At 32.8% G+C, this 27,663-nt stretch overlaps 1 protein-coding gene across 5 annotated transcripts in view; it reads right to left on the reverse strand.

Annotated features, from left to right (window-relative positions):
- The window catches only part of HIVEP1 (HIVEP zinc finger 1), a 173,122-nt gene that overhangs the window by 56,554 nt on the left and 88,905 nt on the right, over window positions 1-27,663 (reverse strand). For all 5 annotated transcript variants that reach the window (XM_023496336.2, XM_023496337.2, XM_031946846.1 and 2 more), the window contains exon 3: window positions 24,400-24,453. In XM_023496336.2, coding sequence (XP_023352104.1) covers window positions 24,400-24,453 — 54 coding nt within the window. The remainder of the gene's footprint in view (window positions 1-24,399; window positions 24,454-27,663) is intronic.

Raw genomic sequence — 27,663 nt, forward strand, 5'->3', positions numbered from 1 at the left:
TAATATTATGTGGTCTTAGGCAAAAACTGAAGATTTTTCATAGAGATTTCATCACCACTGCTGCTTTAATGTAGGGGAGTCAGAAAGAAGAAGATTTGGGAAATGAACAATTGGTAAAATAATAGCATCTGATAGGTTTTAGATTTCTATAGTATTGCTTAAAATTTAGAAATAATAAATCTTAATCAGAGAAGGAATTAATTTTAAAAACACTGAAAAAGACTTATTTTCCTGATGTCTTGTGAACAAGATCCAAGGAGGCTTTAATTGAAAATGAAGAAAAAGGGCAGAATTTTCCACATAATCTATCTGTCAATCCTGGCACCACAGAGAGTAGAAAATAAGAACAGGAAAACATGGGGTCAATAATTCACATAAGAAATTATCCAAGAAAAAGGAGCACTTCCTCAGCTATACAAATTTTTTTTTTTTAAAAGTTTGGAAAATAAATGCAAGGCAAGGAGGAAAATTTGACTTTGATTACTGAAACTTAGTGGTATGGTAGTCATGACTAGAACATGGCTCTGGATAAATATAATGATTTTTAAAAGTCAATAAATGTTTATTAAGCACATACCATGTGCCAGACATTGTACTAAATAGTAGATACACAAAGTCAAAAAGACTGCCCCTGTCCTCAAGGGATTTACAGTCTAATGTAATGTAATGTAATGGGGGAAGATAGCAGAAAAGGGGGAAGGGGGGGGCGCGGTGTCCAGGGAAGAGATCCAACATGGTAACAGGAAAAAAAGTTAGAGAAATGACAAAATAGTACAATCAAGTGAAAATGAGTAATAGAAAGTGATGATAAGGTAAAATATCATGACTGAAAGGCTTTTGCAGGGGTCTTTTGGTGCATATTGGGTAAGTCAAAGAAGTCTTAAACAGTAAAACCAGTTAAGAAATGAAAAAGGGAGAGATTAGATAAAAGGAATGTGGAGTATCACTGTGTATGAACAAGGTATGTATATTCATGTGAATTTTAACCCTAGGAACCTAAGAGAAAATACGGGGAAGCATATGGAGGATCAGTAGAGGAAGAAAATGAAGAGAGAATGTCATAAAAGAACAAATTAGATGAGTTTGGGGAAGCAAGCCATTAACCTGGAATGAAAACAAGATATTGTAATAAAGGAAGTAGATATTGTATTAAAGGAAGATTATTAATTATCTGAATATCTTCTGGAGAACCTTTTTTCTCCAGTCTTCTACTCTATTCCAACTCCTTAACATTAGTCTCAATGATTTTGATGTTCTAAAGAAAGTATAGTCTCACAGTCTCCTCAAGTCCAAGAACCTTCACTTTCAACCTTCTCTCTAAGCACCTCCCAGAAAGACCATGCACTTTATTCTCTAAGATCTTAAAACTATAAAAGTTAACAGCTTACTATATCCATAATCCTAAATCATTAGATCATCTCCTCAATCCCTCAACTTTACAGCTTTTATTATAATTTCTAGTCTTCTGACCTTCCCTATTTGCCTGCTCTAGCATTCAAAGTCTAGTTTCAAGTGGTTCTAGATTCAAACTGACAATACAGGAACAGCCATTTCAACAATAGTTTCGCTCACAACCCACAAACTTGCCACCTTACTTTACTATTATTATGTCCATCCTACAAATTTTCATTAGTGGGAAATGCTCATCAGTTTTCTCCATTGACTCCACAGACTTATTTGTAATCACTAAAGTAATTCAGATTCATTAAAATCTGATGTTATCGTTATTGCAGGGTCATCTTTTTTGCCCAAGGTAGTAGTTCCAAAAAAATTTCCCACTTTCCTCAAATTTCCAACTATATTCTGGATATCAATCTACTTATTAGATGACTTTACTTATTTCATTGAAAGTCTGATACCATCTTAAATGAGTTTCAGATTCTTCTTTTACCTCTGTCTTTTCCCAACACTTTTTTCTTTTTACTCTTGCCTCAGAGAAAGTATCTCTATTTTCTTTCCCAAGGCTAATGCAACCGCTTAGTTTCAAAGTTCAATTCTCCCATTGCGCTCAACTGTATATCTTCCACCAATAACAGTTATCCCCCCATCTCTTTCTTTTACCAACATTTTTTTCTCTCCTCAAGTTGCTCTTCTCATTTATATAATAACCCATTTATCTTTCAATCTCTGGTTCAAATGAAGTCTTTATTGATTCCAGAATACTAAAAAAATGTTCTTTCCTCCTTCAGAAAATTTCCCCCTATACTACTTTGCAAAGTCTCACCTTTTAAAAATGTTATTTTTATTGATTTTTGTTTTATATTCTTTTCTAAATATATCCCTTTCCCCTTACCTATCTAGCAAATCATGTCTTGTAAAACAGATTGGGAGGGAAAACAATAGCAAAACCAACTAATGCAACATATCTGAAAAAACGTTGAATACTCATATCCTCTCAGAACTGCAATGAAGAGAAGTTGCATTTTCTCAAATATTCTGTAGAATCAAATTTCTTGGTCATTGTAATTAGCATTACAATGAACATTAACATGTTTATATAGCAAACATAAACAGTGGGAACTTTTAAAAATGCTTATTGAATTTGCTTAATTATTAAAGGTAACAATCACTAAACTATCATATGGAAAGTATTTTAACTTTTATTTAAAGAGGCATTCTTCATTTTTTAATACAGAAATCTAAGGATTGCAAACATTTTATTTTTGGACTAAAGAATATGGTCTTAATCTAGTGTTATCCCTTTCCATTTTTTTTTCTGTTTATCTTATATAGAGCTTGTTTGTACATATTTAGTTGCTTTTGAGAGCATGGACCATCTCTTACTTTTTTGTATTCTCATTGCTTAGCAAAATGCCTGGTACATAGTAGTGCTTAATAAATGTTTAGTTTGAATGATGCTAAATTGCATAATTTACTTAATTTACTCATTTGTTAGGTATTTGCTATGATCTAGGGATGTGAAAAAAAAGTAAGACCTCTTTTTACAAAGCTGGCATTTCACTGGAGCGAATACACCATATATTCAGTTATATTAATGTAAGGAAATTTGAGGTAGAAGACAGTCTTAATGAGGAAGAGAATCAGGAAAATTATGTCATCTGATCTTCAATTTTAAGGAAATTCTAGATGTCTGGAATTGCTAACTAACCAACATCAAAGGTAAAGAGGAGATCCATAGCCACAGGTACCAACAGATAATATTAAGAAAAGACTATGAGATAAAGATTAAATATTACTCAAAAGTATCTGATCTAATTAGACTAAAAAAAACCCAAAACTTTTCTCATTGCTAGTTATACCCAAGTTTACTTAGATCAACATCAAAAAGCAGAGGGAAATCAACAGGGGGAAAAAAAAAAAGATGGAAAAGGAAAGGCATTGTGGAAATTATAGAGGAAAAAAGGGGGGTCAGAATAAAGTATTAGGATTAACTGGAAGAGTAGACAAGAGATGTATGAAATGCTTGTAGCAAGAAGCCAAGTAAAAAATGGAGCCACTAATAATGAAAGAACTTCTAGAGAAAATGGAAAAAACACTAACTAGTACAGCACCAGCTTTTTTAACTAGCAGAAAAGACAAATGGTTTTAGCAATCAACTCAAAGTCCTCTTACTTGTCACCTGAATATGTTTACCTTCTCTGTCCCTCTTTCTTATTCCATCATACCGATTCTGGTATTACCTTATTTAGCCTAGACAATACAATCACTCATTTCAAAATATGCTTGCCACCAATCTCAAATTACTCCCTCACATATTGATCATTTCTTCTATTTATTTCTCCACTTTAAAAATATTGCTGAAAAAGTCAAATAAATGAAATGTAGAACTACTATCAATTATGGTATTTAAATGTGGTAGAGCTACCAATAAGCAATCCTTTAATTTATTCTTTGTTGAATTTTTATCAAAGAATCTAAGAAATATCAGAATTGGAAGAGATCTCAGAGGTAGATCATCCAGTCCAACTTGTACCTGAATAAGAATCCCATCCTAGCATCCTCAGTAATTGATAATTCAGCCTTCAACTGAAGATGTAGATAGGCTTTCCTAAAGACATATAATGTTACTCCTATTTTTCAAAGCTTGTGATTATAAACTTTTTTTCACTATCCTTAAAATTTTAATAGCTGTTCTTAATCTCACTCTAAGCAGATGACTGTTTATTTACTCTTTTATTGATACCAATCCCATCTGATGAAGTTTCTTCAACTTTCTCTTCCTCTCCTAGCACAAAATTTCTTTGTAGCTTTATTCTTTTCTTGAAATATGAAATGGTGATTTAGAAAGCTGAACTTTTGAATTTAGGAAGAACTAAATTTAAATACTTCTTATACTACGTAGGAGATCTTGGATAAGTCATATAATTTCTAAGGCTCAGTTTCCCCATTTGCAAAATGGGAATACCACCTATAGTAATTTGCAGAGTTATTTTGTTACATTCTACTAGAGCTGATACGTACATTTGTGTATACATATGCATATGAAGTATGTAAATATAACACACATATAAAAATATGCACATATATGCACATAAGATATGATCAGGTATGGGAATACTCATCATTGAACCAACTCCTATAAACCATTCCAAATCAGTTACACACCGCCATGTCATACTCTTGATCTTAACACCACCACAATTGTTCTACTTGCATGAGCCAGAAAACTTTAAAATTCCTTTATCTGATCATAATTCCCTCTTAATTTCTCTTCCTACTTCTCTCCTTTTGCTTCCTATTTCTTCATCTTCACCTTTAATTCTTTAATTAAAGACCTTTAATCCCTCCATATCTTAGTGCCTTCCCAGGCCATCAATTTTGTTCTTTTCTCCTTTCCAAATCTTGATCTTTTCTTAACCAGTTCAAATTCCATGTTTTCTACTATTATGTCCCAAGGTAGCTGAAAAAAACCTAGTGCAGTAGAAAGCAAGACTAAGCAGTTCTCCCACAAATACCTCCAAATAGATCAAGAAATAAGAAATACATCTGATTAAATTATTATGAAGAAAGCTAAGAAAATGTTACATGGAGTCACATTTTTTTCATCCACATCAGCACAGGAAAATTATAGAGCGGTCTGTGGACACTGGGAAGGAAGTCTAGACAGGAATACACTATACCTTGGAGAGCATTCGTGTGCAGGAAGAGGCTTAGTACCAGTGCAAGAAGAAGTCTCAGACCCATGCCAAGGAACTATAACTGCAACAGGCAATTTGTCTTTCCTATTTGATGTTTCTTTTGGATCTTTTGTTTAAATATCAAACTTTCTATTCAATTCCAGTCTTTTCATCAGAAATTCTTGAAAGTCCTCAATTTTATTAAATATCTATTTTTTACCCTGAATGATTATATTCAGTTTTGCTGCATAGTTTATTCTAGGTTGCAATCCTAGCTCCTTTGCCATCTATAATATTATTTTCCTAACCCTCCAATTCTTTATTGTAGAAGCTATTACCTAGTATTATCCTGATTATGGCTCCATGATATTTGAATTATTTCTTTTTGGGTATTAGCAATATTCTCTCCTTGACCTGGGAGCTCCAGAATTTGGCTATAATATTCCTGGCAATTTTCATTTTGTGATCTCTTTCAGGAGGTGAGCAACGGATTCCTCCAATTTCTATTTTACCCACTGGTTCTAGGATTACAGGGCAGTTTTCCTTGATGATTTTTTGAGAGTGAGCATTCTAGGAAGATAGCAAAGTAGGTCAGAAAATTTCAAGCTCTCCATATTTCCCCCACAAACAGAACAAATTTGTGTCTCAGGGTGAACACAAGAGTGGTGAAAAACAAAGAAGATTTGGAATAGAACAGGGGTCCTCCTGGGAACCTGAGGAGATCCAAGGAAAGACTGCAGGATGAGGATTAACTACTGTGAAGTGCAAACATCTTCAGGCTAGCTCCCTAGATACAAGTGGAGAATCTGAGACTAGTCTGGGTTTTTGAATGGAGCCAGAACCACAGGAATTTTCACCTCTTTGATAGAATCAAAAAACTGGGGGTTTGAGTCCAGGAAAACTGAGGAAAACTCTACTGAGCAGGAACAGCAGGTCCCACTGTGCTGCTGAGACAAGGCTCTGAACAAGAAAAAACCAGCAAATCTAATGAGTGGAGCATATCTAAAAACAGTGGAGCAGGGACACTGATGGTTACAGGCACGTGTAGGAAGGCAGAGCTTTTTGTTTTGGAGTTTCAGGTCAAAAGGGAGAGCTGAAGTCTAGAGGTACAATCCTCCCAAACCCAGGATTAGAGGGTGCTTACATTAACAGTTCTTATTTAAAATTAAAAAAAAAAATCAACAGGCAAGGAAAAAAAAACCTAACCACAGGAAACCATGGTAATAGAGAAGACTGGGATTTATCTTCAGAGGACAGTGAAGTAAAAAAAAAAGTCTCTTTTACCCCAAAGACTAACGTTACAAGGCTACCTGGCAGAAAAAAAAAAAAAATTATAGAAGAATGCAGAAATGGACTTTAATTATAAAATGAGATGGTAAGAAAACTAATAAACAAACAAACAAATAAGTAAATAAAAAAATGAGTACCATCCAAAAAAAATAAAATGGTTATGGGGAAAAAAAGTTAAACTAGAAAAGGAGATAGTCATAAAGAAGTAATTCTTTGAACATTAGAATTAGGTAAGAGGAAGCCAGTGAAGATATAAGAGACTAATAAATAACAAAACAAAATAAAAAGAATGGAAAAAATAGAACAGAATGTGAAACATCTTATATGAAAAACAACAGCTCTGGAGAACAGATAAAAATATAAGAATAATTGGGTTATCTGAAAGTTGTGACCAAAGAAAGAACCTTGACACAATAATGCAAGAGCTAATCCAAGAAAACTGGCCCGGAGTGACAGAAGATGAGGGCAATGTAAAAAAACAAAACAAAACAAAACAAAACAAAAACCAAAAAAAAAAAAAATCTGATCCCCATGTCAAAGACATCCTTGTGAAAAACACACAGGAATATTATTGCGCAATTTCAAAGATCAAAGAAAATTTTGAAAAAATAAATATATAAATAACCATAACAACAACAAAAACCAATTCAAATATGCTTGAGCTACAATTAGAATTGTACAAAATTTATCAGCAGTCACAATAAAAGACCACCTCCTGGTAATCAAAAGAACAAGGCTTGTGGTCAAAAATAGCATATCCAGCAAAATTATCTATAATACTAAATCAAAAACTATGGACATTTAATGAACTTGCAGATTTTTAGGACTCTGTCCCAACCAAACCTGAACTATAGAAAATTTAATATATTAGAGCCAATATCAAAGATTAATTTCAAGGAACTCAACATGGACAAATTGTTTTATGTTTTTTACATAGAAATGTATACCATAGTTTAAGACTGAGGTAGCTCAAAAGAATGATTGGGACAGAATTGTCTGTCATTTGATTCTACAAAGCAAAATTATCTAGAAAAAGGCAAAAATAGTAATTATGCCATACGAATGAGGTGCAGATTAATGGGCAAAGGATAAAAGATAAGGTAAAATATACAAGAGCATAGAGTTATGGTAGTGAGACAAAGTATATAGATTAAAGAGAAAAGGATTAAAAAGGGAGGAAAAGAGTAACATACAATACACATGGGGATATAGAAGGGTATTTGGATCAACAGGATAAAGTGTACAGATTAATGGGAATGGAATAAAGATGGAAGGAAAAGGTTGGGGGAGAAGATAAGGGAGGAAATCCATGAGTGGGGTGGGGGGGAACTAAGTAATTACAGGGCAAGTTAAGGAGCAGAATTAAAATAGAAGACTTAGCAGGGATAGGAAATAAGAGGTATATAGAAATACTACATAAGGATCAATAATTTATTAGAAAAAAAGTAGGGCTAGTAATTATTCATCTTAGTCAAACAATAGTTAATCAAGAGAGAAATCTACATTATATGTTAGCCATATTAACATTTTTAGATGCATGTTTATATGTGAGTAAATGTATACATATTATATATACATTGTGAGCATATGTAACTATATATTATGTAGGTATATGTGTATATATTATATGTGTATGTGTATATAAGAGTATATGTAAGTATGTATTATGTAGGTGTAGGTATGTATGTATATAGATATATGTATATATGTGAGTGGGTAGATAGATAAATGTATATATAAATAGATAAATGTATATATAAATATATCTGTGCTTAACTATAGTCTTCTTGGGGAAAGAGAGGAGATAAGAAGGGGGTGTAAAATAAAAAGTATACAATAACCTACAAGGAAGCAAAGACAAGACAGACATTCATGAATATAATCTCTTCTATTATTATATGCTTTCTTGAAATGGAGATTTCTACATATTTTTAATCTTCCATGATGTTCTGTTTTGTTTTGCTTTTTTATTTTATTTTTCTGTCTTTTTCTAATTTTATATTTATTTTAATTTAAAAATATATATATAATTTCTTGAAATATGATGTCTGGGCTCTTTTTTTTTTTTTTTCAGGTAGTCCAGTAATTCTTAAATTAACTCTCCTTGATCAATTTTCCAAGTCAGTTGTTTTTCTGATGAAATAGTTCACATTTTCTTCTATTTTTTCTTCTTTTTATTTTGTTTTATTGTTTCTTGACATCTCATGAGTCATTAGCTTTCACTTGCCAAATTCTAATTTTTATGGAATTAATTTTTTTAGTGAACTTTTGTGCCTCCTTTGTCATTTGGCCAATTCTACTTTTTAAGTAGTTCTTTAATTCAGCAAATTTTTTTGCCTCTTTTTCCATTTGCTCAATTCTGTTTTTTAAGGAATTCTTGTCTTCAATGGAGTTTGTGTCTCTTTTGACATTTGGCCTATTTTGTTTTTTAAAGTATTATTTTTTTCATTATTTTTTTTGAGTATGTCTCCTTTACCAAGCTGTTGACTCATTCTTCCCATTTTTCCTCTGCCTCTTTTATTTGGTTTTTAAAATCCTTTTGAACTCTTTCAGGACCTGAGATGAATTCACATTTTGTTTTGAGGCTTTGGATGTAGGTGCTTTGATCTCACTGTCTTCTTCTGAGTTTGTGTTTGTTATTCCATGTCACCACAGTAACTTTCTATTGTCAGGTTCTTTTTTGATGTTTGTTCATTTTTCCAGTCTTTTTCTTGACTTTTAACTTTATGTTAATTAAAGTTAGACTCTGTTCCTGAGCTTCAGCTTTTTGGCTCTTCTGCATTCAGGGCTAGTTCTAGAGAGTCTAAAAGTTTCAGTACTTCCAAGTGGTATAATCTAAAGAGAAGTATGGTTAATGCTTTCCTGGCATGTGCTCTGGACTGTACACAAACACAAACACTCTTTTTCACTGTGCAACTGCTAGTCCTGCTCATCCTTATCCTTGCCCCTAGGACTGTGACCTAGAACCATTATGGCCAATGCAACAAATTCTATGGCTAGTGCCAGGAAAGGATTTCCTGTAATTTCCTTCTGATCAATCATCCAGCACCTCCAGAAGGTACTGATGTCAATTTCGTTGACACTGAGGCCTGCTGCTGGCTTGCTCTGAGCCACTACTGGATCCCTGATGCAGGGTTCTCAAAGCTGACTTATGCTAGCGAAAGTCTAAGCTGGCTTGTGTTCCCACTCTCACCCTCAATGAAACAGACTTTTTTTTTTTTTTTTTTTTTTTTGCCAACCTCCTAAATTGTCTTGGTTGGAAAATTATTTCACTCCTATGTTGGTTCTGCCACTCTAGAATTCATTTTGAGGCATTATTTTAATGTTGTCTGGATAGGGTTTGGGGAAAGCTCAGGAAACTCACTGACTTTTGTCATCTTGGTCCCACCCCTCTCAACATCATATTTCAAGAATCTTAAAAGAAAACTGTCAGATTTCTTAATAAGAGGGCAAAATGAATACAGAATCTACCAGGTACCTCTTGAAAGAGGCTCCAAAATGAATTCTAAGAACATTATAGACAAAGAGGTTCCAGACAAAGGAAAAAAGAGGGTTCAAATACTGAGGAATCAAAGAAAGGATCACACAAAATTTAGCAGCTGTCATTTAAAAAGATGGGGCAGGAAGAAACTAGAATATAATATTCATCTATGACCAAGAATATCTTACCAGCAAAATTGAATATAATCTTCCAAGGAAACAAATTATAGAAGTATTCTAAATTCCTAATAAAAAAGATCAGGGCTTCATAGACATTATGAAATGTACACCCAGAGATTAGAAATGAAAAGAACATGAATAATCATAAGAACTAAACTAGGATAAAATTGTTTGCATTATAATATTAGGAGATGATACATGCATCCCTTTTGAATACTATCATCATTGGATATCATAAAGAATCCTATTAATAAGACAGAGGGCCTGGAAGAGGACCTGTATAAATTAATACATAGTAAATAGAACAAGGAAAAAATACATAAAAGACAAATAATCTTGAAAGAATTAGGAACTTCAATCAATGTAGTGAACAACTATGATTTCAGAGGACAAATGAAACAAGCTACCCACTTCTTGAGAGGTGAAAGTCTCAGAGCACAGTAAAACAACCATTTTTTTAGATAAGGAAAATGTGAAAACTCATTTAACTTGCTTATACATATTTGTACTAGGAATTTTACTTTTCTTCCATTCTCAATAGAGAATAGAAGGGAGATAATATTTTTGCTGATTAAAAACTTTAATTGTTAAAATATTGAAAATATTGCCATATCCCTTTCCTTGAGTCACACTTTCCCAAATCATAGTCCTGGATTTATTCCCAGGAATATTTATTATATTATAAATATATATAAATATATTTATTATAAATATTTATTATATTTCCATTTATTCTTACTAATTTAGATATCAAGTCCTACAACTGTGCCATGTCCACTACAAATTTTGTCCATAATTCAGTACCATTCTTGATAGGAGCTTTTTCGAATTCCCAACATCATAGTTAAAAATTCAACTTATATTTTACTGGGAAAAGAAAAAAAGATAAATTTATTGTAAGCCCTCTCTCCTCTTCATTCTTTCTATTCATTTCAAATTCCACTCTTTTTTCTTCAATCTAATTTCTGGTGAAGAGATGGCTTTTTTTTCTCTATAAAGAGAGTACCTTCAGATTCTCCTCTCTTTCCATCTTTTTCAGCAGAATGACCCAACTATGACTTTCTTTTAATTTTTCAATTTCTCTTTGTCCAGTGGTGCCTTCTTACTTACTACAAAAATATAGGACTTCTATCTTTTTTCAGTTAAACACTTTGAAAATATTATGTATATTCTCTGCCTCCAGTGCCTTTCCTCTCTTACACTTCTAAGCCCTTTGCAATCTAGCTTCAATTTCATTATTTACATATTTTTACTTCATTGCTCTCTTCAGCTATCAATCATCTCTCATTTTTCGTAATATAATGGCTTTTTCTCACTTATTATTCTTATTGGCTTCTCTGTTAGATTGGACTGAGGACCACCTCCTCCTCCCTTGGATATTTGGTAATTTTTGGCTTTTCATGATCTTGCTCTCTCTTGGTTCTCCTTCTAATCCAACTGATTGCTCTACAGGAGTGTGTTCTGTAGAATCCAACTATACCTGCTCAACACTTTAGCCTTTGTATTGACTTGTCTCCAATACCTGATTTAATATTATTATCACTACTATTATTCTTTATTTCTAAATCTTAGAATCCCTTAAGACTCACCTCAAATCACAACTTCTGAAAGAACTCTTTCCCACCGTCCTCAGATGCTGGTTCCTTCCATATTTAAATGCTTAATGAATGCTTGTCAGTTTTATTTTTGTGTCATCTCTATAGAAAAGTATAATACTGATAAAACTGAATCTAGCACAATTGCCAAATTATGCCCCCAAATCTACAAATAAGAAAGCATATTGAGGTTTAAGCAAAAGAAAAATACAGTGATATGGTTTCGCATATGCCAATATCGGCTACTGGGTATCATAAAATAAAAGCTTTGGAATGTAGAAAATGTTATATGCCTTAAGATACTGTGGATATGCAAAAAGTGCCATTGTATTTATTACATATATAGTAAATTCATGGTTAGGTTTAATCATTGCTTAAAAGGGCACATATGATTCACTTGAAATTCTCTTGATTATTCCATCAAAAAAAATTTTTTTAAACTTTTAGTCAACTTAATTAAGCATCATTTATTATCACTGCCTCCAATGGGCCAAGTACTGTGCTAAGAGCAAAGTGAAAAACAAAAAAGCCTTATATCTTGCTCTTCAGGAACATATATTATAGGATTATTACTTTTACTTCCTGTGAAATAAATATTAAAAGCCACTGACTTAAAGATGGTAAAATAATTCTACTGATTAACTTAAGCATAAAATTTAACCAAAGGAAATGGGATTAAATTATCAGGATTTTAAAAAATTAACTTCTCATATATAAGTATTACTTCACAGGTTCAATTTATAAACCAGATTGTAATTCATTATAGGAAATATTATTACAAAAGAAATGATGCATCACAAAGTTATTGCATGTAATCTGCAACCCTACTATATATTATTAGAAACATAGCTTTGAAGACAATACTTGGAGTTTGTTGAAAGTCAATCATTAAAGTTAGCTAGGAGGAAATTATTTCCTAACATTTTATTTCTAAATATCTTCTTAATGGTGAAGAATTTGTAGGATCAGGAGAGTACTATACCAAAAATCAATATTATAAATTCTTGAAAATACTCAAATTTAATACTGGTTAAAACTGACATAGAAGTTGCTATGGTCTTACTTGGGATTAATAAAACAGAAATAACTGATAAAAATCTTAACACTACTGACAAATCAAAACACATAAAGATATAACAGAGGGGCAGAGCCAAGATGGCAGAGATTAGACAGTTCTTTGTCTGAGCTCTTCCTGGATTCTCTCAGATCATCACCAGATCAAGCCTTTTTGAACAGATTTTGAAATGATAGAACCCACAAATATTTAGAGTGTTAGTGAATTTCCAGCGTAAGATATTTTAGAATAACTTCAAGAAAGATCTGTCTCAATTGGGCAGGGAGGGGAATTGGCCCAGCATAGGCACCCTGCAGGGAGGGCTAGGATGGAAAAGCCTCCAAGCAGGGGAATGGAGTGGGAGGCTCTTAGCCAAAATACACCAGCCTTGGCTACTCTGCCCCGGTTCAGAGGCCAGTGGATTAGCAGACTAGCTGTGAGACCTCCAATGCAAGTACAGAAGGCCAAGAGTGAGCCCCTGAACTTCAGAGTAATAAACAGGATTTGGCCATGCCTATCCAATACAGGAAGGAAGCCAGCAGCACCAGCTCAAGAGCAGCATGAAGCCCCTGTCACCTGTAGAAGAATTTTGGGATAATCTATCCTTTGTCCTAAGAGCAGACCTCAATCTTTAAAAATAAGCAAAAAAGCAAAAAGCAAAAAAAAAAAAAATCCACAGTACTATACTATTAGTCACACCTTAATTTTAGGACTTTTCAAAACATATCCATTTAAACAATGAACTAATAATATAAGACCAAAGAATTTGTTTCCTAAAAAAAAGGCTTATCTGGTTCCTCTCCCAATTCTATCTTATCCCCAGGATAGCTAGTGACACTGCCTTCAACCCATAAATACATTAAAACCTAATTCTGATACTATCAGTTAAAATTGGAATTAACAAACGTAAGACATTTGTCCAAATAACTTTGATTCAAGTCCAAAATACTCTGGGAAATGTTAGAAGGGAAAAACTAGAAGGTGCTTCAAATGGCAGAGATGACAGGAAACAGACACATTCCAGTCATGGGAGATGATATGTGCAGAGCAATAGAAATAATGGTTTGATTTGACCAGAAAATTAAATACATGAATAATATGTATTATATTATATTATAATATAATAATAAATACATCAATAAATTTGGAAACACAATCTAGAAGCAGACAATGAAAACATACTAGGATAAAATGTTTATATTTTTTCAGAGTTCTCAATAAGAAATTCCTTAATGATTTTGTTTGTAGTACAGTAGTGATCTGATGAGAATGCTAAACTAGAAAAATTACATAACTATATTTGAAAAATGAATGGGAGAAAGGCAGGAAACCAATAAGAAGGGAAAAGCAGAAGGTTGCTAAAATTGTAATGGATAGAAGGAATGAGATCTGAGACTAGAATGAAATATGAAAAGACAAATGCAAAAAAAATAATTTGCAAGAAGACTTGACAGGACCTAATAATAGACTGGGTATATAAGACTAATGAGAAAAGAATCAAAATATGACTGTAAAATGATTAATATTAAAGATTGCTAATGCCACTGTCAGAAAACTGAGAAAGATAAAACTCAGGGGAAGTGTAAAAATTTGACAACTGACTGAATATGTAGACTAAAAGAAAGTGATGAGCTCACTGAGATTATAAAGTTAGGAGTCTGGAAGAATGATGGTACCTTCAACAGAAATAGGAAGGTTCAAAAATAAAACATGGGGAGAAGACAGAGACAAGATGGCAGAGAGCCCACAAGTGTCTGGGTGACCTCCAAACTTCCCTCAAATTAGCAGATTAAGCCTCTAAACTGGAGGCTTTGGAGTGAAAGAACCCACAAATATTTGGAGTACAACAAATTTCCAGAAGAAGATACTGTGGAAGAACTTCAGGAAAGGTCTGTTTCAATCAGGCAGGGGAAGAGGCTGCCATACCCAGGCCACAATGCAGGGAGCTGGGGCACGGAGTCAAAGTGTTGCAGATTCACACACCTGGGAATCTTCTGTGAGCCTCTTAGACTACTCTGTCCTGGCTGCAAACTGGTGATTAGCAGATTTGCTGCAAGACACCCAAAAGCCAAAAAAAAAGGGCAAATTGTGAGCCACTGAGCCCCAGAAGAATGCAGGATCTGGCCCCACTTACCCAGCCTCAGGAAGTCAGTCAGAAGAACAGCCCCAGGGCAAATTAAAGTGCTGGCCCCTTTATCTTAAGAGCAGACCACGATCTTTTTTTAAAAAAAATGAGCAAAAAAAGCAAAGTGAACTTTGACCATAGACAGCTTTTATGGAGAAAGAAGGACAGACCTCACCATCCTGAGAATCCTAAAGGTAAATCAACACCCCAAAGGGTGATATGAGTTGGTCTCCATTTCAAAAGGCTCTCTTGGAAGTATTCAAAAAGGATATTAAAAGAGATTAGAAGAAAAAGGAAAAGGAAAAGACATCTTTGCCAAAGGGTATGGAAAAGAAAAATCAGAGATTAGCTGAAGAAATCTCCTTTAAAAAATAAACTTGATGAAATGGAAAAAACATATAACTGCTTACAAAATAGATATGAAAAAGAAACCAATTGACTGAAAAACAAAATCTGTGAAATACAAACAAAACACTTCATGTAAAAGTTCAATTGGCCAAATGCAAAAGGAGATAAAAAAAGCTGACTGAATAAAATGATTCATTACAAACTAGAATTGAACAAATGGGAGTGAATTTATCAATGAGACTTCAAGAATCTGTCAAACAAAACAAAACAAAAATGAAAAAATAGGAAAAAATGTAAAATAGCTCATTGGAAAAGTAACCAACCTGGAAAATACATCTAGGAGATACAATCTTAAGAATTATTGGACTTCCTTAAAATCATGATGAAAAAAGGAGCCTAGACATCATCTTTCAGGAAATCATCAAGAAAACTTGTCTGGATATCCTAGAACCAGAGGATAAAATAGCCATTGAAAGAATTCACGTATTTTCTCCTAAAAGAGACCCCAAGATGAAAACTCCAAGGAACACTCTGTAGCTAAGTTTCAGAATTATCATATCAAGGAGAAAATATTGCAAACAGCCACGAGGAAACAATTCAAATATCAAGGAGCCACAATCAGGGTTATCCAGGACCTAACAGCTTCTACTTTACAAGATTGAAGGGCAAGGAATTTGATATTCCAGAAAGGCAAAGGAATTTGGATTGTGGCCAAGAATCAAATATCCAGCAAAACTGAGTATCATCTTTCAGGGAAAAAGATGAACTCAATAAAATAGGTGAATTTCATCTATTTCTGATGAAAAGACTCGAGGCTGAATAGAAAATTTGACCTTCAAATAAAGAACTTCAAGAAAAGCATAAAAAAGTAAAAAAGGAAACAAAAAATAACTTTCTTTTAAAAGTTAAAAAGCTTATATCCCTAAATGGGAAGATTCTATGTTTAAATCCTGAGATCTATATCTCTATTATGGGTATACTTAGAGGGTATAGGTATAATTTGATTTTACTATGATGATTTTAAAAAGAAATTAGAGGAGAAATGGTGATTCTACTGGAAGAAGAGGAAAATGGAGTTAAAATGAGGTAAATTCCATCTCATTAGGAAGCAAAAAGACCTATTGTAATGAGAGAAAGAAGAGAGGGAGAGGGAGCATTGTGTGTATCTTTCATCAAATTTGGCTCAAAGAGAGAATATAGGACATATTTAGCTTCACAGAGAAGTTTGTGTCACCCTAGAGGGAAGTAGGAGGGGAAGAAGGAAAAGAATGGGGCAGGCTAACAACAGAAGGGGAAAGGTATCAAAAAAGGGAGGGGCTGCAAAAGAGGGCTGTTTAAGGGAGAGGGTAATCAGGGGAAGGGGAAGAGAAAAATATAACAGGGGGTAAAACAGGATGGTAGGAAATACAGAGACAGTAATTTTACATGTGAATGTGAATAGGATGAAATCCCTCATAAAATGGAAACAGGAAAATGTATTAAAAGCCTGAATCCTACAATTTATTGTTTACAAGAAACTCATTTAAAGTAGACTAATATGTTATGGGCCAGAACTTGAAAAAAGGTACTAAGTGGAATTGAGGAGACAATGGTTAAATCTAGTTTAGCAATGATTTAATCCTACAACAAATAATGGTTTCCTAGTGATATAATGATTGGTTTGTACTCAGTATGGGGGATATAAGTTAGGAGCCTCAGACAGGATTCAAAGGAGATTCAGAAGCCAGAGAAGGCAGGTGGGAGCTGAAGCTCTTGGAACCAAGTATAGATTGAAAGACTCTCCAGAAAGCTGCCCAGCCTCGGGAAGTAGATAATAAAGGATCTGGACTATAAGAAAGCTAACCAGGCTGCAGGAAAGGAGACAAGATTTGGAAAGAGACAATAAAGGATTTGGACTTTAACCCCTGGCTGCGTTTGTGGTGACTACTGAATTGAAACAAAGGCTGCCTCCAGAAACCCCAAGAAAACCTCAACATAGAATATTACATTTTAGAGAGAATATTATACTGATACATTTAGAATAAATGTAAAAGCCTAGAGCAGAATCAATTATGCTTCAGCTGAGGTAAAAAAAAGCAGGGGTAGCAATCCTGATCTCAGATCTAACAAAAGCAAAACTAGATCTAATTAAAAGAGATAAGGAAGAAAATTTCCTACTTAAAGATATCATAGATAATGAAGTAATATCAATACTAAATACATATGCACCAAGTGGTACACATCCAAATTCCTAGATAAGTAAAGAGAAATGCAAGAAGAATCAGGCAGCAAAACTATACTAGTGAGGATCTCAGCCTTGCTTTCTCAGAAGTTGAAAAATTGAACCACAAAATAAATTAAAAAAAAAAAGAAGTTAAGGAGGTAAATAAAATCCTAGAAAAATTAGGGATGATAGACCTTTGGAGAAAATTGAATGAAGACAGAAAGGCTTATGCCTTTTTCTCAGCAATACATGGAACCTATACAAACTGGCCATGCATTAGTCCATAAAAACCTCAAAATCAAATGCAGAAAGGCAGAAATAGTAAATGCATTTTTCTCAGGTCATGATGCAATAAAAATTATATTCAATAAAAGGCCAGGGGAAAATAGACCAAAAATTAATTGGAATCTAAATAATTTAATCCTAAAGGCTGAATGGGTGAAACAACAAATCATTGACACAATCAATAATTTCATCCATTGAATGATGAATGTCATTCATTAATAGAGAATGACAAAAATGGGACAACATACCAAAATTTATGGGTTGCAGCTTTTATATCACTAGATGCTTATTTGCATAAAATAGAGAAAAAGAAAATCAATGAATTGAGCTTGCAACTAAAAAAAATTAGAAAAAGAACAAATTAAAAACTCCCAATTAAATACCAAATTTGAAATTCTGAAAATAAAAGATTAACGAAATTAAAAGAAAACTATTGAAGAAATAAAACTAAAAGTTGGTTTTATGAAAAAACAAAACAGATAAACCTTTAGTTAATTTGATTAGAAAAAGGAAAGAAGAAAATCAAATTATTAGTCTCAAAAATGAAAAGGGAGAACTTTACACCAATGAAGAGGAAATTAGAGCAATAATTAGGAGTTATATTGTCCAACAATATGTCAATAAATATGATAATCTAAGTGAAATGGAAGAATACCTACAAAAATATAGATTGCCCAGATTAACATTAGAGGAAATAAATTACTTAAATAGACCCATTTTTAGAAAAAAAAAGAAATAGAATAAGCTATTACTCAACTAAGAAAAAATCTACTGGGCCAGATGGATTTACATATGAATTCTACCAAACATTTGAACAACAATTAATTCCAACACTATACATACTATGTGGGAAAAAAAGGGAATGAAGTCCTACCAAATTCCTTTTATGACACAGATATGGTGCTGATATCTAAATGAGGTAGAGTGAAAACAGAGATAGAAAACTACAGACCAATTTTCCTAATATTGATGCAAAATTCTTAAAATAAAATATTAGCAAAGAGATTACAGAAAGTCATCTCTAGGATAATACATTATGGCCAAGTAGGATTTATAGCAGGAAGGCAAGGATGGTTCAGTATTAGGAAAACTATTAGCATATTTGACTATATCAATAACCAAACTATCAAAAATCATATAATTATCTCAATAGATGAAGAAAAAGCAATTGGTAAAATTCAACACCCATTCCTATTAAAAACACAGGAGAGTATAGGAATAAATGAACTTTTCCTTAAAATGATCAGCAGCATCTATTTAAAACCATCAGCAAGCATTGTGTGTAATAGGGATAAACTAGAACCATTCCCAACAAGATCAAGGGTGAAAACAAGGTTATATACAAAAATAAATGCTTAGTATTTATTTAATTGCATTACAAGATAATTGTATAAATCACAATTACTATTCAATATTGTATTAGAAATGTTAGTTCTGAGGGGCAGCTAGGTGGCACAGTGGATAGAGCACCATCTCTGAAGTTAGAAGGACTCGAGTTCAAATCTAGTCTCAGACATTAACATTTCCTGTGTGTCCCTGACAAGTCACTTAAACCCAATTGCTTCAGCAAAAAAAAAAGGAAAAAAAAATGTTAGTTTTGGCAATAAATGAAAAAAGAAATTAAAGGAATTAGAGTACGTCATGAGGAAACAAAATTATCACACTCTCTGCAGATCATATGATGGTATACTTAGAGAACCCTAGAGAATTAACTAAAAAACTACTAGGAATAACTTAACAACTTTAGCAAAGTTACAGGATACAAAATAAATCCACATAAATCATCAGCATTTCTATATGTTACCAACAAAGTCCAGTAGCAAAAGATACAAAGAGAAATTCTATTTACAATAATTGTAAATAATATAAAATATTTGGGAGTCTACCTGTCAAGGCAAAGTCAGGAACTATATAAACACAATTATACAACACTTTCCACACAAATAAAGTCAGATCTAATCTCTTGCAAAAATATCAAATGCTCATGGGTAGGCTCAGCTAATATGAAAATGACAATACTACCTAAATTAACCTATTTATTTAGTGTCATACCAATCAAACTCCCAAGAAATTATTTTAAAGATCTAGAAAAAATAATAACAAAGTTCATCTGGAAGAATAAAAGGTCCAGGATTTCAAGGGAATTAATAAAAAAAATCCAAATGAAGGTGGCCTACCTTTGCCTGATCTAGAACTATATTACAAAGTAGCGGTCATCAAAACCATTTGGTACTGGCTATAAAATATTGTAGATGATCAGTGAAATAGCTTAGGTTCACAGGACAAAATGGTCAATGAGTATATTAATCTAGTGTTTGACAAACACAGAAACTCAGCTTTTGGGATAAAACCTCACTATTTGACAAAAACTTCTGGGATAATTGGAAACTTGTATAGCAGAAATCAGGCATAGACCCATACCTAACACCCTATACCAAGATAAAGTCAAAATGGATTCATGATTTAGACATAAAGAGTGATGATATGAGCAACTTATATAGTTTACCTCTCAGATCTGTGGAAGGAATTTGTGGCCAATAAAGAACTGGAAATAATTACTGAACAAAAAATTGATAATTTTGATATTAAGTTAAAAGGTTTTTGTACAAACAAAACTAATTCAGACAAGATTAGAAGGGAAGCAATAAACTGGGAAAACATTTTTACATTCTTAGGTTCTGATAAAGACCTCATTTGTAAAATTATAGAGAAGTGACTCAAATTTATAAGAACTCAAGCCATTCTCCAATTGATAAATGCTCAAAGGATATGAACAATTTTCAGATGAAGAAATTAAAACCATTTCTAGTCATATGAAAAAGTGCTCTAAATCATTATTGATTATAGAAATGCAAATTAAGACAACTCAGGTACCACTACATACCTCTCAGTTTGTCTAAGATGGCAGGAAAAATAATGCCGAATGTTGAAGGGGATGTGGGAAAACTGGGACAGTAATACATTGCTGGTGGAGTTGTAAAGTGATCCAACCATTTTGGAGAACAATTTGTAAGTATGATCAAATGGCTATCAAACTGTGCATGCCCTTTGATCCAGCGTCTTAAAGGAAAGAAAGGGACCCACATGTGCAAAAATGTGTGTGGCAGCACTTTTTGTAGTGGCAAGAACTGGAAAATGAGTGGATGCTCATCACTTGGAGAATGGCTGAATAAGTTGTGGCATATGCATGTTATGGAATGTTAGTGTTCTATAAGAAACAATCAGCAGAATAATTTCAGAAAGGCCTGGAGAGACTTACAGGAATTGATACCAAGTGAAATGAGCAGAACTAGGAGTTCATTGTATACAGTAACAACTATGTGGATCGCAACACAGCATTTTTTGTTGTTTGCTTGCATTTTATTTTCTCCTTTTTTTCCTTTTTGATTTGATTTTTCTTGAATAGCAAGATAATTGTATAAATACATAAGCGTATATTGAATTTACCATATATTTTTACCAAGTTTAACATATATTGGACTACTTTCTATCTAGGGGAACAGGGGGCAGAAGGAGGGAGGGAAATCGGAACATAAGGTTTTACAAGGGTTAATGTTGAAAAATTATCCATGCATGTCTTTTGAAAGTTAAAAAGCTTTAATAAAAAAATTTTTTTTTTAATTTAAAAAAAAAGAAAAGAAAGGGTAAGTTTGGATAGGAAGAAAAAGACTTCTAATGTTAAACAAACTGAGTTTGAGATATTCCCAGAATATCCAGTTTGAAATGGCTGAAAGGCAATTGATGTAAAATCAAAACTCAAGAGAGTTAACAGGGTTAGATATATAGATTTGGGAGTCACTGGCATAGAGCTAATAATTTAATCTTCAGACACTCATGATGTCACTGAGAGACACTTCAGAAAGACAGGTTTTCCTCTCCTCCAAAAATCCTGCCCTATTTATACTGAAGGATTTCAGCATCCAATGTTGATATTCCCTCAACCTCCCACTTGAAATTCTATAACCATCTTCACTCTACCTCAGCCACACACAGAAGTGGAAATACAATGGATCTTTAGTGAATAGGCATTGTTAACTATAAGCATATTAAGAACAATCAAAAATAAAAGTACAGTCACCAAGTGATATTTTTGCTGGATGATAGTGAGGTACATTGATCATTCCTATTAGCAGGGAGGGAGAGATGCTGCAGGTAGAACCCACTCCACAGGCACAGAGTCTCAAGTAGGAAAATTCTGGTCTACTGCTGCTGATGTTCTTATAGAGTGACTTGGGGAGAAGTAGGGGTACTGGGTCAGGGTTGCTGATCGAACTCTGTCCTTTGTTTGGCAGAAGGTGCGTTAGGCCTGGGTATTGAGGGTGCCCAAATGGTTATTCTTTCCTGCTCAAGAAAAGTACTGATATTTATACCAAAATGCTATAGTATGAATAATATAGGGTGAAAAGAGTTTTAGAAAATTAAGTGGTTTTAATATCGCAAAACAAAATTTTTACAAAATATTACAAAAATAAAATTACAAAATAAATATTACAATTAGAAGCAGGTAGGTGGTGCTGTAGATAGAGAGCATTGGACCTTGATTCAGAAGCACCTACGTTCAAATCCAACCTCAGACACCTGATATTTGCTGGTAAGCTGAGTGATCCTAGGCAAGTCATTTTATCCCAAATGCTTTACGCCAAAATAAACAAATGAATGAATAAATGAATATTACAATTAGAGGTTCCTAAGGAGAGACTGGAACTTAACAAAAGACTCAATTATTTATAAATCTAACTAAAATCCCCATATTTTTTCTTTAAATATTCCAATGCTGTATTTTTGATATTTGCTTTTGCTAAATTTAGCTTTTAAAATCTCTAATTTTCCTACTATATCCATCAATGTGCAAAAAATAGTACAGTAGCATAATAAATAACAAGACAACATTATAATTAACTACATATGCTGAACCACATATTATAGAGATCTAAACAATAATGTGGAAGAAAACAGAGGGATTTATAACCTAATCTGGTCCTTTCTGCCACTTTAAAGGAATTAGGCCTAAATCTATTTGGCACTCCTTTCCTGACTACTACCTTCTGCTTGTCCACAGTTCCCACTTCACTTCTAATTTGCTCTCTTTGATTAATCTTGTTTGATTAAAACTAATGATATGTATAGCCTTCCAAAATGTCCTTCCCCAAATTCAGACCTGCATATACATATATGCCCTTACTGTATATATTGCCTCCTCTACCTACTAAATCTACACAAATTAAAAATAACTCCTACTTAAAAAATAACTCCCAGTGTCTGACTCACCTGAACGATGAAAACAAAAAAAAGTTGCTATTACTCATTTTAAAAATAATTTTATGACAAAAGAACTAATTTCACACTTTAAAAAAAAATAAAGTTCAGTAGAAAACAGCAAGAAAATTGGGCTATCAATCTGGAAGTACATTACAAAATTATATACACTCCTTGACTCCATATTATCACTACTGAATATTAGATCAATGAAAGAGAAGAACAACCCAAATGCATAAACACTTTTATAGCAGCTCTTTTTCTTGTGGCAAAGAACTAGAAACTAAGGGATTGCTTCTCAATTGGGAAATGTCTGAACAAAAGACAGTCTATGAATTCCAAGAAATGATTGAAGGGATAGTTTCAGAAAAACTTGAGATTTATATGATTTGACCCAAAGTGAAGAGAACAGAACCAGAAGAAAAAGAGAATATATAATAAGAATAATGGAGAATACATTATAGAGTCCAAATGCAAGAATATTCTATAAGATGAAAAAGTTCTCCATGTGCCCTGGCTTTCAGAGTACATCACATTCATGGCATATCAAGGTCAGGAACAACATAGGACTTACAAAATAAGCTCTGAAATAATTTGAAGAATTTAACCTAATTATAAATGCAAGGAAAAACTAAAAGTTGAACATTGGTTATCTAAATTAAAACATAAGTTGAGTGTAAATATGTGGAGTCCATTCATATATTGGTTATCTAAATTAAAACATAAGTTAAGTGTAAATATGTGGAGTCCATTCATATATATATATATGGTACAAACATTACAGGTGGACAATCAACCAGGCAGAATGAAACAGAAGAATACTCTTAATTTGCCTCTGAATTGCCTATTCACTTTTGAATAGCCTCAAATGTCTCAAACAAATCATCTATTCATCATCAAGATTTTTTTGGTGATGTTGCACCTACACATTAAGAGACAGTAGAAGCCAAACAATACCCAAAAGGCAATAGAAAGGTTATGGTAGGCATGAGCAGACTAAAAAAGAATGCAAAAAAAAAAAAAGTGGAATAAATGACATCATCACAGAAATGTATGAATGACCTAACAAAACAATTGGCCTATCACGTGATCAAATTATGAATGCTAATAATACATGAAACAGATTTGCTTCTCCCAGTCTTATACCACTAACAAGCATTTATCAGGTGCTTCCTAAGTGCAAGTACTAGGGACATAAATACAAGTTAAAGGACAACCGGTTCCTGTTCTCAATGATCAGGATCAGTTCTAATTGTGAGGATTTTCAAAGTCATCAACTGTTATCATTAAATAAGAGCTGATTTCTAAAACTAATTTTTCAAATAATAGATGGCAATATTTTAAAATCTGTTCAACCTCCCAAGAAGTGTAAACCTGCATTTTGGTTATCATTAAGTGATTTTAAGGTCTGTCCATTTTCAGTTTCAGGGACAAACTTTTAAAAAATGGCTGTGCAATCCACTCATCATTTCGTCTATGCTCACCTTTTTGTGAATTAGACTCACCTTTTTGTGAATCTTCAGCCTCATTAAGTTCTTTCTGTGCTTCTTCAATTTTGTCTAAAAAAACAATTACATGAGGATATATTTATCAATCCAACATAGATAATAGATAAACATTGATAATTAAAAAATAAATACTATGTTTATATGCTCTAATTGTTAGGAAAATACTTTTTTGTTAAATAATTGCAATTTATAAAAATTTTCATATTTTAGAATCATTTTTAATCACCAAAACACAGTAAACAATAACAGAAAACTTTCTAGAATTTCTGAATACAGACAACAAGACAACAAATTGAGGGAACTCATAGACCACTACCCAAAAACTATATCCCCACATGGAAAAGTCTAAGATATACATAGCAGTTAAATTGAATAATTCTATTAATAAGCAACAAATTTTGCAAGTAATCAAGAGGAAAACCTTTGAATATGAAGGAAAAGCAAAGGAGTAATAGGAAATCAGAGCTGGGATTGAATAATAGAATTTAAAGGTAAATAGATCCATACCTGCCAACTCCAAATCAAACAACTTATAAAACAGGCTAATAATCAATGGAAAAAGATAAATATTCAACAAAAAAAAAAAAAACTAAGTAATTCCAAAAGCAAATAAATCAATGAAACAGAAGAAAGCAGATTACTTGACTTGGAAATACTCAATAAAAGCATAAGAAAGATAAATAAGTACAATTATCAAGAAAAGATAAAATAGGGAAATCAATCATCTCATATTCACAGGTTATTTTTTCATTTAAAAAAAAGGCAGGGAGAATGATTGATCTATTCAAAATAATAACAATGAACCATCAAGGAATTAAAAGGATCTGAAGAATTTAAATAATATAAATTTCAATGGAATTAAAAGACTCAAGTCATTAAATAAGGATTTATCTATGAAGTCTTATGACCCATTCTGGACAACATTACCAATTTTTAATAGAAAGTAGTATATGTATTATAATATAATCTTACTTAAGAATCATAAGTATCTGGGAAAAGATCAACAGACAAAAGTTAGCAAAGTTATATCCTTTGTTTTGCCATTAATGCAATCTTTGACCTTGGGGAAGAGACAAAACAATCCATCTTTCCCGATTTATAAAATGCTAACTATATAGGGAAACAATATGCAACAGCTAAGAGAAAAACAAAGCATCTTGGTAAAAAAGAAAAAAAAAAACAAGGCAGCATTACAATCTCTACATTCTTTCATCAAATGAGAAATAAGCATGAAAGGTATACCTTTGTCAAATAGTGTATTAAAGAATAATTGTCAAAATATAATTTATTTAAATAAAAAAATTTAAAGTACTTTTCAGAAGCCTGAAAAACAAGATCCTTTTTCTTGGAAATCATTTTGGTCCTAGTTCACCTAGGGGCAGGGGGGAGGGAGAAACTATTCCTTACTTCTACCCAGTATAGCATGTCTCTTATAATTAAGGAATTTGAGTTCTTGTGATAAATTTTTATGAGTATCTACTTTTTCCAATCAGTTCAATAATAAAAATAGTCATTTTTCTCAATTATATATTATATAAAACAGATCCAGAACTGAATAAACAAAAAGAGAAAAAAAATTTTAAAATAAACAAAAAGATGAAGTAACTTTTTGTTTTTGTGGATGTCACAGACTCCTAGGAAACACACTAGCACAGAACTGCCCAGCATGGTATGCCTCATAGAGAAAGTGCTGTGTTCTATGAGCAAAGCAGAACTGAATTTAGCCCACAGAATATTTTGCACAGAGATGTGCAAAATTAGAGAAACTACCCCAGATGTTCATATGGACTATTTGTTATTTGTGTCCAACCTGTGGCACAGCATTTTGAGCTTATATTGGTCTTATCAGTCACAAGCGGACACACTTGACTCTAACATAGTGATATCATTTTAGTCCTCTTTGAGAATAAAAAGCAATAACCAACTTATCAGGAAGCTGGTAAAGTCTATGAACCTTTCTCAGAATGTTTTTAAATATATAATATATGAAACAAAATGTACAGAATTATAAGGGAAATCAATTATACTGGGAAAAGTTATCTTAAAAAATACCAAGTACATGAACCTGAGCACAGTGCTTTAAATACTGATTGTAAAATAAATTTGGATTACATTATCCTAATCTAAAGCAAAGAATAAAAAGAACAAATTATTTAATATACATTGGTAACCATAAATAAAATTAGGGTTTAGAAATCATATTTCAAGGTTCTACAATCATATTATCTAGGTCCATAAAGCTAGGAGGGAGGAGTGAATAATCATCCTGAAAAGAGAGATTGGATCAGACTGCGAAGATTAAGTGCCAAGATAGGAATTTATATTTTACCCTACAAAAGCCATTGAAGTTTTTCAATCAAGAAAGTGACAAGGTCAGACCTGCATTTTAGGAATATCAACTTGATCCTTTTTTGGAAGACAGAATGGAGGAGAGACTGACTGCCAAGAGACTAATTAGGTCACTACTACAGAAGTCCCTCAGATTAAGATGGTTCTATTGTGAGAAGGGATTAGATTCAAGAAAAGTAGGGTTAAATTAACTATCAAATCAACAAGAATTATGTACTTACCATAGGCTCGAGGGATATTCAATTTTATAATTTTGGAATTTTCCTCCAATGATCAGATCTTAGTCTTGCCCAGATTTTCACCAATATACTGAAGGTGTTCCTCAGTTTTTATTTTTCATTGTTGAGAGTGTGAATGGAGCACTTGATATCCAACTGTCAGTCACTGCCATCATCACATGACCAACTAGCTCATCTGTTCTTCCTATTTTTAAACACAGCCTTGATAAGATCTTTTACTCCAATTCCTCAAAGATTTGCAATCTGTCCTAATCTACTTTATGCTTCTTCATTGTCCTCTGTGATATTTATTTTTATTTCTTCAGAGATTATTATATTCTATGTCTAGCTACAAAACTGTAATACAACAGAATAATAGTAGTACAAAATAGGGGTCTTTCTTTTCATGGTAATCATGGAAGGAATCTTGCAATACCCTGAAAGCAAACTAACCCTATTTTTCTCCTCCTGTTCAACTCCTGACCTAATTGTCTGTTCATCTATACCGTCTGTTCATTTATACCATATCTCAGACATATATATTGATAGAAAAATTCCATAGATTTTCTATCCAAATATATTTCATAACTTGGACAAAAGACATGATCAAGCTAAGTACTTGTAAATGAACAATGTCTTCTGGGAATTTCCACAATATCCCAGAGATTGACAGCCACAATATCATCCATAAACA

Source organism: Sarcophilus harrisii, chromosome 1, assembly GCF_902635505.1.
Source record: "Sarcophilus harrisii chromosome 1, mSarHar1.11, whole genome shotgun sequence".
In the NCBI taxonomy this organism is placed as follows: Eukaryota; Metazoa; Chordata; class Mammalia; order Dasyuromorphia; family Dasyuridae; genus Sarcophilus; species Sarcophilus harrisii.